The following is an 18,484-nucleotide window of genomic DNA, read 5'->3' as shown; positions in this document are numbered from 1 at the left end:
ATATATATGAAGTACAGTGACATTGTTGCTTACTGTACTTGTCATTTAGTGTAAAGGATTTATTTAAAAAAATAATAGTGTTTTCATGCACCGTCTCTTTAAAAAAGCCGGCCGGCAATTCAGCGTCTGTACCCGACAATTTAGAATAGAAGGAATAGAGAATCATACATAGATTAGATAGATAGAAACATGTCAGTCACATATATATGAAGTACAGTGACAGTGTTGATTACTGTACTTGTCATTTAGTGTTAAAATAAAGGATTTATTTAAAAAAAAATTGGCGTGGGGTTCCCCTTAATTTTAGTCTCTAGCGGAGGTTAAGCAGATGGCTGGAGCAGATGTTTGAAGCCTGGGAAGGGGGTAATACCCACGGAGTTTCCCAGGCTGCTAATATCAGCCCCCAGCTGAATACCTAGCCTTTACTAGCTATTAAAATGGGGGACCCCCCCAAAAAAATGACGTGGGGTCCCCCCTATTTTAATAGCTAGCAAAGGCTAGGCAGACAGCTGGGGCTGATAATAATAGCCCAGGAAGGGTGCCATGAATATTGGCCCCCTCCCAGGCTAGAAACACCAGCCGTCAGCCGCCCCAGAAATGGCGCATCCATAGATGCGCCAATTCTGGCACTTAGCCTCGCTCTTCCACGCTGCCCTGGTGCGGTGGCAGGGGGTAATAGGGCTGGGGTTCATGTCAGCGCCAGCTGCCATGAAGCCCAGGTTAGTAATGATGGGCGTCTATAAGATACCCCCATTACTAACCTACAAAGTGTTAAAAAGAAAAAACACACACTACACCAAGAAAAAAGTAATTTATTTGAAATAAACCACACCATTTTATTTAATTCTTAGTTTACTAAAAAAAAAATAGTTACCTGTCCACGTTCCTGCGCTGATCTCCCATGCACAGCTGTCACATCTGGAGATGGTGACAGCTGTGCATGGCTGCTGTAAGCTCACGCTGCCGGGAACACGTCCGCTCCCGGCAGCGGAAGCCACTGACTGAGGTCACCGGAGTGCATTCAGTCAGCACAGCTCCGGAGACCTCCTTTACGGCACTGCTGTACCATGGGAATTTCTCACGATACAGCAGGGCCGTAAAGCAGCTAACCAGAGCAGCGCTGCCTGAACTCCGGCGAACCCGCTTATGCAATGACGGGGCTGCTTTACGGCCCCGTCATTCTAGCGGCGGCAGCGGTTCAGAGCGGTCACATTCTATGTGGCTGCTCTGAACTGGAGATCTCCGTGGGACACTCGTGGACTACTACGGAGGGGTAAGGATAAGGTTGTGGTTTATTATTTTATATTTTATTACAGGAGATCGATGGCTTCGGGGAATTAGGTGTCTAGGTGAGTATAGGTGTAGGTTTTTATTTTTTACTTTATTTTAGGTGGCGATCGGCGGGGACAGGTAATGTATGAACTAATTTATTGTAGGTAACCACTGGCCACCAATGACATGTATTTAACATTTATTGGGGACACAGTAGGGCAATTTATATAGCAGGATCAGGCTGATGGGAACTACTGCTCCCATCGAGCTGGTCCTGCTGGCAGGAGTGGACGGGGGACAGACATAGGCCGATGGGAGTAGTAGTGTCACATCGGCCTATGTCTGCCTGCACGCACACACCCGCAGACATCGCACAGACACCGCACACATCGCACAGACACCGCACACACCCCCAGACATCGCACAGACACCGCGCACACCCGCACACACTCGCAGACATCTCACAGACACATCGCACAGACACCGCGCACACCCGCACACACTCACAGACATCTCACAGACACCGCACACACCCGCAGACATCGCACAGACACCCCACACACACTCGCAGACTCACGCACAGACACCCGCACACACCAATCATGACGGGTCTGGGAGGTGAGGCTGACCTGTGAGACCGTGGGAAAGTTCATGTGAGTTCATGCAATGCAGTCAAGCATGAACTCACATGAACCCTCTGAGGGCACCGCGGCGACTTCAAATGAACAGCTGATCGGCATCACCTCAGCTGTTCATTTGAAATAACCGGCGGGAAAGCGCAGCACAGAACGGGAAAGCCGGCAGTGAAGTCTTTTCACTGCCGGCTTCCCCGCCCGGGTCCTTCGCTCCCCGCTCCTTTGTGCTGCACTCCCCGCCCGGTCCTAACTTACGATCGGGATGGGAGGTGGCGAGGGGAGCGGAGGATCGGGGTGGGAGGCTGCGGGGAAGCAGTGTGGGGCTGTGTGATTGTTTAAAACTTCCCAGCTCCGGACACAGCGCAGCGCTTCTGTGACAAGTGAAAGCTGTCGGCACAGTAGCCCTGCGCTGTGTCCGGAGCTGGGAAGACACTGCGATGTGTCAGAAAAGTTCGCTAGGTTCTGTCTGTCTCCGCTGCTGGGAATACGCTGCGCTGTGTCCCAGGCCTGAGAAGACACAGCGCAGCGATGTGTCAGTTTCAGCACAGAAGCGCTGACTGTCTGGACCTACCGCCGCCGTATTTTAACTCCCTCCACCTTATATTAACTCCCACATGGCAGGGATACGGCCACGGCAGCTTATTAACACCCCCAGAGTATCCCCGCATGTCAATTTCTGAAAGTTCAAAAACATTACCGGCGTATAAGACGACCCCAGACTAGACAGAAGATTTTTCAGTCTTCAAAAGTCGTCTTATACGCCGGAATATACGGTAATTATCGCTATATCAGTGGTCTTAACCATGGATAACTAAGGTCCTGCAATGCCTGCACATGAGGAAAGAGACATAGCGAATCAGAAAAACTATACTACATTTCTAATCGGATGTATTTGATAATATTATTATTATTATTATTATTATTACACCTATTCCTTATTGGGAGAGAATTTTGGAGATACCCCTTTAAGGTCCAAAGCTCCTTCAAGTGGCATCTAGCTTATTAAATATTACATGTCTTTGTACAGGGGTATTTGTTATCCTGTGTTCAAAAAAACTTCAATCATTATATCAATATATTTACAACATATTTACTTAAAGAGCATAATGTTGTACAAATGTTGAGATTCACTTTACACAGTACTGTCTTAGAATTGTCTTCAGTCTTATTCACTCATTCACCTGCAGAGTTTACAGGGGAGAAAATGTGCTATTTAGTTTTGACAAAAACCATCTCAACACCAACTTTGTCATGGCTATTAATTCTACTGTGTCACAACTGAACTGAAATAAAACCTGGCTGGCTCAAGAATGATGGTAGAGTAAAGTACCTTGATGTTACAGAAATATTTGGAGAGAGTGTAGAAGTGTGTCTTAGTGCCAAGCTTCACACTTTCCATTTTGGCTGTAAACATACAGGTGTATTAGGTGCCAACTTAACAGCTGATACTTGGTGTCTCTAGGATTACACTCTCACCTGGCGCCACTTCATACTACTGTTGAACTACTTGCTATGAGATAATTAATAGATTGCCTCTGACTAAGCATTTTGTTGACCTGCTCAACTACAGAGTCCTAATATGTGACGCTGTCCTTATGTTTGAATGCAAAAGTGACAGCTGTGAATCGTAAGAATAAATAGGTTTATATTGTTAAAATTAAATTAAATTAAATTCTATTTAGTAGATTTCCTAATCAGGATCCTTATATTTTGGCCAGATTTTCCAGAAGTTCAAGATGGCTCCTCTTGGTCTGGAGAACCTTCTTCTGTCCTGGATTACAAAAACAAACCATTGATTTGAATGGCACTGTGTAATGCTTAATTTCTCCAGTGGTGGCGCTGCAGAAAGCCGCACACTTTATGGCAAGTTCCCCTGCAGATTAAAACTGAGTACTCAAGGTTCCAACAGGGGAACATTTTGGTCAGCTCATTATTAAAGGATTGTTCTAACAGGGAATTCATATATTTCTTACTATGTTTTTTGTAAATACTCATAAGTCTACAAATGTTCTAGTAAATGTTTCTTCGTGCTCATATGATTCCATTTTAATGGGTGGCCCACTTATTTGTTGGCACTGCATCTCCAGATATGGCCAGTGTTACGTATGTATACATCTGTGAAATTATTCTTTCCTTCCTATGACAGAAGACTGAACCGGCAATGCTGGTACACAAAGTAGCTATCCATCTGTCAGATTATTGATCTACCTGTCTGATTTTACATCTATATCAGAACTTCTTGTTTGAACATTGTATAATCCAATGTATCATTGGTCCCGAAAAGGCTGGATTATTGCACATTGACTTTATTTTTGGATCGGACATTAAAGACAGCAAAAGCTGGATATTTGGATGGAAATAGATACATTTTCTTATTATTGTTCATTTACCAGCGTGCTGTCCTACAAGTATCGCATCCTTATAAGGCCAGATAGAAGTCTCCAAGATGGGATAATTTTAAGTTGTTTGCCTTAGGGCTTCTACACGAATGAGATTGTGTAAAGATAATATAATTGAACTTTGCAATTATTTCATTAATGCAAATTTAGATGACCATAGAAAGAATCATCTCTATATATAGGGCTGTCATCTAATTGTATTGGTTCAATAGAGTCACACCAGAAATATCCAGATTAAAAATGCTTTTTTGTTATAACTCAAGAAAAACAGTTTTATATACACAATATTGCTGTAATACTAGTCCGGTGAACGGCTGCTTTAGCACTGGTATGACAGCTAAAGTGCAGATATCAGAACAACAATTATTTTATTCAAATTTCATTTTTGTCAAGGTTTTCTAGAATTAGGAGAGGAGTAGCTTTTTGCGATCAAGCTGTACATTTTTGCTGAGTTGAATGATTATATTGATCTTTATTTATACCACAACAATATATTCTGTAGAGATAGAATACAAGACAGCATCTAAAACGACAAAAGGAGAAAGGTCGCTGCTAATAAGAGCTTACAGTCTAAATGTAATGAGGGAAGAGATGTGATTAGTGATGAGCGAACGTGCTCAGATAAGGAGTTATCCGAGCACGCTCGGGTGCTAACAGAGTATCTTCGGTGTGCTTGAAAAATATGCTCACGTCACCGCGGCTGCATGTCTCATGGCTGTTAGACCGCTTCAACACACGTGAGGATTCCCTAACAAACAGGCAATCCATGCATGTGTTGCGGTTGTCCAACAGCCGTGAGACATGCAGCTGCGGCGATGCAAACATATTTTTCGAGCACGCCGAAGATACTCTGTTAGCACCCAAGCGTGCTTGGATAACACCTTATCCGAGCACATTCGCTCAACACTAGATGTGATAGGTAAATGAAAGGTTAAAAAATATAAATAAAGCAGCATAAATCAGTCAACCCAAGTCAGTTCTGTAGGTAATGACCCAAAAAATAAAAGCAAAGAGGTATAACCACAAATTAGGTATACGTAAGGGACTCGTGGAGTAACTTGTAGGCTTTGAGTTTATACATTTATTACTCAGTAGCAGTCTATGGTATAACTATGGAAGGTGAGGTTTCATATTATGTGTGATCTTCCCACCTCACCTGACGTCTTAACATATCCAGTGGTAAATATATAACGTATGATTTAGATCCAAAGAGGTTTTGCTGAAAAAGTGACATTTTGATACACATCCTCAAAGTGCAATGCCTTCTAGAATTTGTGTATTTTCTATTACACTTCGGGATAGTCAATGAAAGTAATAGACTTTGTCAGTGATTTAATTAAAAATAATCTGTTTAAGGGAAAACAAGAGGAGCTTTCACTTTACCTAAGGGAGCACGAAACATCTCCCTGTACGAGTCAAGAGAGTCTAAAAACACTGTTGGTAAGTGACATCTCAGATCATAAGAGATGTGAGATGATGACTGTAGGCACCGGCGGTTCTTTGCAAAATTGCTTTGGAAGAGACAAAATGTTCTTATTTCAGATCCCTAAAACCATTTGAAAATGTAGTAAAACTCAGCAGATTAGCTATTCTGAAATGATTCTCTATGATAATAAGAAGAATGAACATTTTGTCTGTCTGTTATTTTCCACGGGAGCACTGGAAACAACAGACTCCAGCAAACTTAACTTTTTCTTCCTATGAAAAAGCCAAGCCACTGTTCCTCAAAATGTAGCAGCTACTAATGATTTTCCCCCTCTTTTTAGCTTGTTGCAGGATACGTATTGGATAGCTTTTTATCTATGTAATGCTTTGCTGTGCTAACCTGCGCTTTTATCTTTTGTTTTCTTCTGCTTGATCACAACACATGTATAGGCTACCTTAAGATGTTTGACATCCCTCCTGGTGCTAGACATGTGTTTATCCAAGAAGACGAGGCTTCCCCTCATGTTCTTGGTAAGTCTATCATTCTGGATTTGATAAAATCCCAAAAGCAATATCCATATATAGGATGATACTCAAAGAATGAAATTGTATTGTGTGGGCATTTTTGGCATACCATTTTTGCAGTAGGGTTTTATTAAAAAAAATGTAACTTGTTTGGCAACTACAGCTTTAATGTTCACAGTACAAAGCAGATTGCAGAATGAATTGATAGTGAATCTGTTAGTGCACTTGCTCTGATGGTATTGTTAGTAACTCTTATTTCTCTTCTTCTAAATGATATTTTAAAGGGAAGGTTTAGTGAATCCTGCATTGAGCAGGGGGTTGGACCAGATGACCCTGGAGGTCCCTTCCAACTCTAACATTCTACGACTTTATGATTCTATCACACGATTCATGATGCCCAAACCACAGGCATGAATCAGACCCTGGCTGCAAGAGAAATTAAAAGAGAAAAAAACTTTAAAGATCCGTCCGGGGACCATAGCTGAAGACCTGACTAAGCTGGTGAGGTTCTTCACAGCGCTGCTGCAGATGATTGACAGGTCTCTCACTATGTACACAATCTGATTCATACTGCTGGCAGTTTGGGCAGCATGAATCAGATGACAGGTTCCCATTATGCTGATCAGTTGAAAGTTCAACTTTTAATATATTTCTAAATCAGCTTAAGAAAACATTCAGGAGAAGAGAGATAAGAGTAAAACCTTGCCATTAATGCTAGCTCACAAATTTAACTGGTAACTCTTTCTACAGTCTTCTATGTACTGTGATTCCTTAAGTGCTCATAAGAGGTCCAAAAAAAGTAAAAAAAAAAAGGCTTATTGCAAAAATGCTTTTTAGTTATGCAGTTAAGTTAAAAGAATTTAAAAAAAATTCCCCCCAAAGTGTTTTTCAGCTTCAAAGGTTTTATTTTTACTAATAAAGTTTTTTAAACTAACATTGTATGTGTCATAATTTGTATTATATACATTGGGTTTATTTACATGCGTTAGATTTGTTTAAAAAAAATTTGAAACAAATCTACCTTGTATGAAAATACCCTTATTTATTAGGTCTTCTAAGAAAGTGGCAGGAGGCTGGCGACTAAAACAGTTGTTCTTCTGACTGTCACACTAACTGCAGTCCACTATCTGCTGAATTATAAAGTATATGAACGTACAATGATGACTTCAATACGGCTAATTTATAAAATCTTTAAGCTTTTCTATGCAAATGTTTTTTTTCATGCAATTGCACATACAGAATATAGAGTTTAGGTGATATGATGATAATTCTTCTAACAAGCGTTATTTTAAACACTCATTTTTTTACCATTATTGTGTTTTATGCAGTGCAAACTGCAGCCTACATCTGTTGCTTTTGTTTAAGCACAGGCATTTTGACAATTTTACATCATAGTTTGGGTTATATTGGATGTTTAAAAAATATGTAGAATTGCCAAATTTATCCAGATGTGTGGATCCTGGATCATGTTGATGTATTTCAATTCTCTTCAACATTTGCTGTACAAGCTTCAATTTTTATCTATGTATATACATATATTTTTATTGGATTAAAACCTAACTCCACTCAAAACCTAAAAATTCAAGTAGGACTGCAGTTATATTTTTATCTAAATGCTTGTATTTTAGGCTAAAAACATTTTTGCAATATGGTTTCATTCAAAATATTGGACCATCATTTGGCTTCTGCATCCTCTTTGTATCACTGTACATAATTTGTTCTGAGCTCATCTGATAGCAGGGTACATCTTTCTTCTCCTAAACAACTTTCTAATCAGATTTTAAAGTTTCAGCTGGTTATAAATCAGCCTAGAAAATTCTCAAGGCAAAATTACATTAGGGTTACACCCAGCTGTTAGATAAGGTTATTGTGATACCTAGAGGCTGTAGAATCCAACCTGTTCAAAAGTTATAATAAAACTGGATTGCAAAAATGTGTATTTAGCCAATAATACATTTACTGGAAGTATTTTTGGCTAAGTCACTTCTCTCCTATCTGTCAATCCAAGGATTTAGGAAGGAGAGACATGGGGTGTTTTTTTTGATAATTATTATCGATACAATATAGTGACCATCAACTCCTTATTGTAATCCACTCCTTTATCACATCTAAAAATTCTGATTTGGAGGAAGGATTTGATTTATTGCCTTAACAATTTACACAGCATTTCAATAAAAATAAATGTAAAGATGTGGGTCAGGAATGTCTACTGAGTTTATATTAATTCACATTTTCTTTAAAACAGAAGAATTTGTGGAACCTAATAAATATTAAAAGATTAACTGCAATTCACGAATATTTATTTATTCCTGGGCTCACTGCTTTTACAAAGAGCAAGGTTGAGGCGAATGTAAATTCCGAGAGGACAGACCTAATTGCTAACCCAGACTTATATATGCAGCACGTAGACGAGAAATTTGGTATTCTACCTAACCTTTCCTGTATCTGATATTCTGACTTTATTTTAGTAAGTAGTTATTAATACATGTACTGCTTGGACAAAAGTATAGGGACATTACACCTACACAAGCTTTTATGGCATCTCATTCGAAATCCATAGGCATTAATATGGAGTTAATCCCCCCTTTGCATTAGTTCCTTTCTGGGAAAGCTTTGTACAAGATGTTGGGAAATTTTTGGCCATACATCCAGAAAAGAATTTGTGAGGTCATACCCTGTTGAGAGGGCCTGGCTCACAATTTATAGTTCAACTTCATCCTTAAAGTGTTTGATGGGATTGAGGTCAGGTCTCACACTAAACTCACCCAACCATGCCTTTATGGACATTGGTTTGTGCACTGGGGCACAGTCATGTGGAACAGAAAAGGGCCTTCTCCAAACTGTTCTCACAGAATGGAAGCACTCAATTATCCAAAATGTCTTATTGTTCTGAAGCTTTAAGATATTCCTTCTCTGGAACAAAGGGCCATAGGCCAACCTCTTAAAAACAACGTCTTACAAACAAATGTAACAGCTGGCTCAATGTAGTCCGGCAGGTAAAGTCCTCTTGTCATTCACCAAACTCAAACTCATCTATCAGACTGCCAGATAGAGAAGCGGGATTTGTTTCTTCACAGGATACATTTCCAGTGCTCCATTTTCCATTGTCTGCGTACTTTACAACACTGGCCTTGTGTTTGGTAATGTAAGGCTTGCATGCAGCTGTTGGGCCCTGAAAAATCATACCATGAAGCTCCTGGCACACAGTTTTTGTGAGATGTTAATGTCAGATGAGGTTTTATACTCAGCAGAGTGTTGGCGATTTTTATACATTATCTGCCCACACTCAGTGACCCCGCTCTGTAACTTTACGTGGACTGCTACTTTATGGCTAATTTTCTGTGGTTCCTAAACTTAATTGTAAAATGTTTTGAAGTGAAGAAATTTCATGGACTAACATATTAGAATGGTGACATCCTATTACAGTGCCAGGCTCATATTCAGAGCCATTCTTTCACAAATGTTTGTAGGGGCAGACTACATGGCTAGGGGTTGGATTGTATACACCTGTGGTAGTGGAACTGAATGAAAAACCTAAAAGTCGAGATTTAAGATGTGTATCCAAACATCCACATAGTCCACAACCAAAATTCAGTATAACCTTCACCTGGGTCCTAGTTTGACTATCACATTTCAGTGCTAGCTTTATAGGGTTTAAATAAGGAAAGTCTGGATGTAAATGACTCCTGGGCTACTGCTTAGAATAACATTTTATTATGGCTCATGGGTTCTGCATTTACAGGATACATAACAGTTAAATATATCACAGCCTAGTTTACAATGTATCTATAAGGTTTCTTTTGAAGAATTGTAAGAAACTGTGTTGATGTTGTCAATTACCAGTTTTATAGTAGAAAGGCTACTCAACTTATTTCTACCACCAGTCACGTATTTATTGTCATTGCATCCTTTACTGAAATTGTTTTTACTATTGCCATATAAAGTTAGGTCCACAAATATTTGGACAGTGGCCGAATCTTCATGATTTGCGCTCTGCATATTTTGGATTTAAAATGAAACAACTGAGATGCAACTGAAGTGTATACTTTCAGGTTTAATTAAAGGGGTGGAACAAAAATATCCTATGAAACATTTAAGAATTGGAACCATTTTTCTACAAAGCCTCCTCATTTTAGGGGCTTCGAAACTAATTGGACAAATGAACTTTACCATAAATAAAATGTTAATTTTTAATACTTTGTAGAGAATCCTTTGCAGGCAAAGACTGCCTGAAGTCTGCAAGCCATGGATGTCACCAAATGCTGGGTTTCCTCCTTTGTGATGCTTTGCCGGGCCTTTACTGCAGCTGACTTCAGTTGTTGCTTATTTGTAGATCTTTCTTAACTTTTGTCTTGAGCATGTTTTATGCTGCTCGATGGGGTTCAAATCTGGTGCTTGACTTGGCCATTGCAGATTATTTCACTTCTTTGCCTTAAAAAACTCCTGGGTTGCTTTTGTGTCATTGTCCATCTGTCCTGTGAAGCGCCATCCAATAAACCTTGCTGCATTTGGTTGAATTTGAGCAGAAAGTATAGCCCTGTACACTTCAGAATTCATCCAGCTGCTTCAGTCTTCAGCCACATCATCAATAAACACTAGTGGCCCAGTGACATTGGAAACCATGAATGCCCATGCCATCACACAGCCTCCACCATGTGTTACAGAGGATGTGGTTTTCTTTGGATCATGAGCCGTTCCAAGCCTTCTCCATATTTTCTTCTTTCCATCATTCTGATACAGGTTGATCTTAGATCCATCTGTTCAAAGAATGCTTTTACAGAACTGGGCTGGCTTCTTTAGTTGATTTTTTGTCAGAGGCTAATCTGGAAAGCTGATTAATGGTTTGTACCTTGTGGTGAAGCCTCTTAATCTGCTCTCATGAAGTCTTCTCTATAGTAGACTTAGATACTGAAACACCTACTTCCTGGAGAGTGTTCTTCACTTGGGTGGATGTTGTGAAGAGGTTTTCTTTCACCATAGAAAGGATTCTGCGATCATCCACCACTGTTGTCTTCTGTGGATGTGAAGGCCTTTTTCAGTTCCCAAGCTCACCGGTGCACTCTTTTCTTTTGCAGAATGTTCCAAACTATTGATTTGGCCACTCCTAACATTTCTGCTATCTCTTTGATGGATTTCTTTGTTTTCATCTTTATAATGGTCTGTTTCTCTTCCATTGAGCTCTCCTTTGACTGCATGTTGTGGGTTGTGAATCAGAGCTTTTACCTGCTTAGTTGATGATGGATTAATGAGAGAATAGCGCATGCATCCAAGACCTTTTGAGATAATTGTCCAATTACTTTTGGTCCCTTTAGAATGAGGCGGCTACATATGAAAGAGCTGTAATTTCTAAACAATTTCTAATTGTTCTGCCTTCTGGTCCAGTATTGGAATCCCAAAATTTAGCAAATTAAAATGCTAAGGTTTTCAGATTTTCTGCCAACAAGACATTATGTTGCTGCAAAATGGCCCATGTCATCTGGGGCTAAAGTGCATTTTATGTAGGCGAATGGGAACATCATTCATTTTCATGTAATCTTAATCTGATATTTTGAGCGCAGGCACAAGAACGTATCTCTTCACAGTGTTATGAATAATGTATATTCTAGGACATCAAGGTGAGGAGATGGAAATGATGTAAGCTAGCGTTTTGAATTTGGTCAAGGACAAAATGCTGTGTACATTGTGTGGTGCTATAAAAATATATATGTACAGAAAACGTAATCAGCCCCCAGTCAAAAAAATAATGATTCAGATCTAATGCTTGTGACTAATAAGCCATTTAAAGGTTTCCTAACACTTTCTGCTATAGTGTTTCCGAGGCATCTGAGGACACATAAGTGAGTGCCAGCTTACTGTGACTGCAACTTTCTCTACCAGAGAGATGGCAGCCAAAGTACAGCTTGTTAACTTCACCAAGTTTTACTAATCTTTGAAAGAACTGAAAAGGACTCTGCTGCCCCCTTGGGGCGTGAGTTTCACACAAAAAGATTCATCAGATACCTTAGATTGTGTACTGTATGACACATACATGTTACAATGTTCAACCATACATTCATACCTTAAGCCTATGTTCACATGCAGCATTTTTGCTGCGTTTTTTTTGCTGCATGTCTTTATGCAATTTAAAAGCTGCATTTTACAGTACCAATAAAAGCTATGAGATTTCAGAAGTCCCGTGCACACGCTTCTTTGTTATTTCTAACTGAATTTGAGAACTGAAGCATTTTTAAAATCTGCAGCATGTCAATTATTTCAGCGTTTAAGCTCTAGAAAAAAAAACGCAGCAAAAATGCTGCAAGTGAACATAGCCTCATAGTTATTATTTATTTAAGGACTGCTTATTATTGTCTCTTGGATTCTGCGCAAAAGAAAGAACGCATATCCCCAAAACTAGCCAAATAATTATAATATATAATTTCAAAATTATTGTTATTATTACTATTAATATATATATACTGTATATGTACTGTGTTTAATTATATATATATATATATTTATACACATTATGAATAATATATTTATATTTATTTATGTACCTTAGATTTATATATATATATATATATATATATATATATATATATTTTTTTTTTTTTAGATATTGTTGGTTTCTTTGCCCATAAACATATTGACTCTTAGGTATGTGTGCCTTATTTATATGTGTAAAACATAATGCTATCTTAATACTATCTTGCTTTGGATAGCATTCATGTATTTATGACGTGGCATTGCACATGTAACACTTCTCTGGGGCTCTGCCGTGTGGATTTGGTATTTATGTGACTGATACTTTATTGCACACAATTAAATAGATGTTTCCTTCTATAAGCCATTAAAAACCAGGCAACTGGACATTATATTCTGAATGGAAAAGGTGAAGAGGCCAAGTCTCGATCCTTCATAGATCTCGGTGTTGAATGGGAATACATAATTGAAGATGACATTGAGACTGTACACACTGATGGGCCATTGCATGATCCTATTGTGGTGCTGGTAAGTAACAGTAGTTCCCTTTTATTGTGGCCTCCTAATACTTACATGCAAGAGTTGGCAGAGTAGGCTATTAAGGTGGTTGGTGGAGAAAGGAGCAATAGTCGACATTGATTGAATGATTGTCCATCAGACAACTAGCCTCATGCCTTTCCTTCATCCACATCCTCTCCCATCCTATGGTTGTACTAGATGGACATCGATTTTTTTACTACCTATATAACATTATCTTGTTGAACTTTAGGGACTAAGGCGATGGCTTCTGAATCAAGTACAGGCTAGAAAATGCAAAAATTATGCAAAAGCTTAATTGTAAAAGTTAACACTAGAGCATAAAAGATTTAATCCATGTTTTTGGTGGCACATTCTCAAGTTTTAAATAGAAAGTAATGGGGTCAATAAAATCTGCTGTCAGAGCTGATTCTGGATAGCTGCCAGCACTGCCTCCTATAGGTTGACTACTCTTTAAAGCTCAGACAGTTTACCACCACGAGACCAGTACAAACCTCCATTTTGGAAAGTTAATGTGCGGAGGGCATGATTATTTGGAACTACTGCTTAGATTAGCACAGCCTTCCTCACAGACTGCACAGCAATCCTGTTCTCAAAATGGCAGCTGGTTGAGGAGCGTGTAACCAGATCAGTACATCAGCCTCCTATATCTTAAATACAGCTTCCCCATGGGCAGTGTTTTTAATACGAAGAAGCTGATGGACGGGTTTGGTCACATGCTCCTCCATCAGCGGCCATTTTGAGAACAGGAGCGCAGTGCAGAGTGTGAGGAAAACTTCACTAACAAGCTGGTAGTGCTTCATGAAGGAGAACATGTCAATCTTACACAGTAGTTTGTATCACATGTCCCCAACACATTAGTTAAAAAAAAGAAAGTTGCCAACACTTATGAGCTGCGTTCAGATCAGCTTTGTGGTTTCCATTGTAAACTAAAAACACAGCACAGTGCCGAAAATATCACTTAGTAAACATTACTGGCATAAAAAGGACCTCATTAATTTGAATAGGAGTCCATTAGGTTTGAAAAGGTGCAGTATCTGTCATTTTAACAGGAAAAATATTGCACTATTATTTCCATCAGTTATGATATAATTTGCATTTTGTGGCCCAAAATGCAGCCACCAATGCAGAAATGAAGTGAATATACCCTCCATGAAATTTTTATTTCAACGTCCACTTAGCTCCATAGCTGCAGCATGATGATTGTGTCAGGTTATACGTTATATAACACCTACAGTAGATGCCTGTACAACCACATCATGTGGGGCCACTCATCAGTGTAAAGAATGCAAAAAATGGGATTTTAACAAATTAAATAGATAAAAGATGGATGAAAACGTTTATAGCAATCACAGTCCTGCACCAGCTAACAAAATCATCTCTCCTATATCTACAGTACAGACCAAAAGTTTGGACACACCTTCTCATTTAAAGATTTTTCTGTATTTTCATGACTATGAAAATTGTACATTCACACTGAAGGCATCAAAACTATGAATTAACACATGTGGAATTATATACTTAACAAAAAAGTGTGAAACAACTGAAAATATGTCTTATATTCTAGGTTCTTCAGAGTAGCCACCTTTTGCTTTGATGACTGCTTTGCACACTCTTGACATTCTCTTGATGAGCTTCAAGAGGTAGTCACCGGAAATGGTCTTCCAACAATCTTGAAGGAGTTCCCAGAGATGCTTACCACTTGTTGGCCCTTTTGCCTTCACTCTGCGGTCCACCTTACCCCAAACCATCTCGATTGGGTTCAGATCTGGTGACTGTGGAGGCCAGGTCATTTGGCGTAGCACTCCATCACTCTCCTTCTTGGTCAAATAGCCCTTACACAGCGTGGAGGTGTGTTTGGAGTCATTGTCCTGTTGAAAAATAAATGATGGTCCAACTAAACGCAAACCGGATGGAATAACATGCCGCTGCAAGATGCTATGGTAGCCATGCTGGTTCAGTATGCCTTCAATTTTGAATAAATCCCCAGCAGTGTCACCAGCAAAGCACCCCCACACCATCACACCTCCTCCTCCATGCTTCACGGTGGGAACCAGGCATGTAGAGTCCATCCGTTCACCTTCTCTGCGTCGCACAAAGACACGGTGGTTGGAACCAAAGATCTCAAATTTGGACTCATCAGACCAAAGCACAGATTTCCACTGGTCTAATGTCCATTCCTTGTGTTCTTTAGCCCAAACAAGTCTCTTCTACTTGTTGCCTGTCCTTAGCAGTGGTTTCCTAGTAGCTATTTTACCATGAAGGCCTGCTGCACAATGTCTCCTCTTAACAGTTGTTGAAGAGATGTGTTTGCTGCTAGAACTCTGTGTGCCATTGACCTGGTCTCTAATCTGAGCTGCTGTTAACCTGCGATTTCTGAGGCTTGTGACTCGGATAAACTTATCCTCAGAAGCAGAGGTGACTCTTGGTCTCCCTTTCCTGGGGCGGTCCTCATGTGAGCCAGTTTCTTTGTAGCGCTTGATGGTTTTTGCAACTGCACTTGGGGACACTTTCAAAGTTTTCCCAATTTTTCGGACTGACTGACCTTCATTTCTTAAAGTAATGATGGCCACTGGTTTTCTTTACTTATCTGCTTTTTTATTGCCATAATACAAATTCTAACAGTCTATTCAGTAGGACTGTCAGCTGTGTATCCATCAGACCTCTGCACAACACAACTGATGGTCCCAACCCCATTTATAAGGCAAGAAATCCCACTTATTAAACCTGACAGGGCACACCTGTGAAGTGAAAACCATTTCCGGTGACTACCTCTTGAAGCTCATCAAGAGAATGCCAAGAGTGTGCAAAGCAGTCATAGAAGCTAAAGATGGCTACTTTGAAGAACCTAGAATATAAGACATATTTTCAGTTGTTTCACACTTTTTTGTTAAGTATATAATTCCACATGTGTTAATTCATAGTTTTGATGCCTTCAGTGTGAATGTCCAATTTTCATAGTCATGAAAATACAGAAAAATCTTTAAATGAGAAGGTGTGTCCAAACTTTTGGTCTGTACTGTATATGCTGTAAATAATATTCAATAGAATATACTGACACACACAACACACACATCACACACACAACATGTACATCACATACACAACATGTACATCACATACACAACACACAGACTCACCACACATATAACACGAACACCACACACTGACAGCACACATACAATACACACCACACACACACACACCACGCATACAAATACTAAACATACACACACCATACATAATACATGCATCAATGCCATACAAACAACACACACATCACATACACAATATGTACATCACATACACAGCACACAGACTCACCACACACAACACACACATCACATACACATCATGTACATCATATACACAGCACACAGACTCACCACACACAACACACACATCACATACACAACATGTACATCACATACACAGCACACAGACTCACCACACACAACACACACATCACATACACAGCACACAGACTCACCACACAGACTCACCACACACAACACACAACATGTACATCACATACACAACACACAGATTTACCACACACATAACACGAACACCACACACTCACAGCACACATACAATACACACCACACACACACACTACGCATACAAATACTAAACATACACACACCATACATAATACATGCATCAACCCCATACAAACAACACACACAACATGTACATCACATACACAGCACACAGACTCACCACACACCACACACACATCACATACACAACATGTACATCACATACACAACACACAGACTCACCACACACTCACAGCACACATACAATACACACCACACACACACCACGCATACAAATACTAAACAAACACACACCATACATAATACATGCATCAATGCCATACGAACAACACACACATCACATACACAATATGTACATCACATACACAGCACACAGACTCACCACACACAACACACACATCACATACACATCATGTACGTATATGCTGTAAATAATATTCAATAGAATATACTGACACACACAACACACACATCACACACACAACATGTACATCACATACACAACATGTACATCACATACACAACACACAGACTCACCACACACATAATACGAACACCACACACTCACAGCACATAAAATACTCACCACACACACACACACCACGCATACAAATACTAAACATACACACACCATACATAATACATGCATCAATGCCATACAAACAACACACACATCACATACACAACATGTACATCACATACACAGCACACAGACTCACCACACACAACACACACATCACATACACATCATGTACATCACATACACAACACACAGACTCACCACACATATAACACGAACACCACACACTCACAGCACACATACAATACACACCACACACACCACGCATACAAATACTAAACATACACACACCATACATAATACATGCATCAGTGCCATACAAACAACACACACATCAAATACACAAGATGTACATCACATACACAGCACAGACTCACCACACACAACACACACATAACATACACATCATGTACATCACATACACAACACACAGACTCACCACACATATAACACGAACACCACACACTCACAGCACAATACAATACACACCACACACACACACACCACGCATACAAATACAAAACATACACACACCATACATAATACATGCATCAACACCATACAAACAACACACACATCACATACACAACATGTACATCACATACACAGCACACAGACTCACCACACAGAACACACACATAACATACACATCATGTACATCACATACACAACACACAGACTCACGACACACATAACACGAACACCACACACTCACAGGACACATACAATACACACCACACACACACACCACGCATACAAATGCTAAACATACACACCATACATAATACATGCATCAGTGCCATACAAACAACACACACATCACATATACAATATGTACATCACATACACAGCACACAGACTCACCACACACAACACACACATCACATACACATCATGTACATCACATACACAGCACACAGACTCACCACAGACAACACACACATCACATACACATCATGTACATCACATACACAGCACACAGACTCACCACACACAACACACACATCACATACACAACATGTACATCACATACATAGCACACAGACTCACCACACACAACACACACATCACATACACAACATGTAC

The 18,484-nt window shown here is 39.7% G+C and overlaps 1 protein-coding gene across 3 annotated transcripts in view; it reads left to right on the top strand.

Annotated features, from left to right (window-relative positions):
- ADAMTS3 (ADAM metallopeptidase with thrombospondin type 1 motif 3) overlaps window positions 1–18,484 on the top strand; it is a 293,692-nt gene that overhangs the window by 255,304 nt on the left and 19,904 nt on the right. For 2 of the 3 annotated variants that reach the window (XM_073637907.1, XM_073637898.1), the window contains exons 16-17: window positions 6,182–6,262; window positions 13,083–13,246. In XM_073637907.1, coding sequence (XP_073494008.1) covers window positions 6,182–6,262; window positions 13,083–13,246 — 245 coding nt within the window. The remainder of the gene's footprint in view (window positions 1–6,181; window positions 6,263–13,082; window positions 13,247–18,484) is intronic. The other variant, XM_073637902.1, reaches the window with a different exon arrangement.

The sequence above is a fragment of the Phyllobates terribilis genome, unplaced genomic scaffold, assembly GCF_046119375.1.
Source record: "Phyllobates terribilis strain yellow unplaced genomic scaffold, ASM4611937v1 Scaffold_1__5_contigs__length_1240528914, whole genome shotgun sequence".
In the NCBI taxonomy this organism is placed as follows: Eukaryota; Metazoa; Chordata; class Amphibia; order Anura; family Dendrobatidae; genus Phyllobates; species Phyllobates terribilis.
Note: the sequence above shows the minus strand (reverse complement) of the source record. Positions and strands in the feature narration are given on the sequence as shown.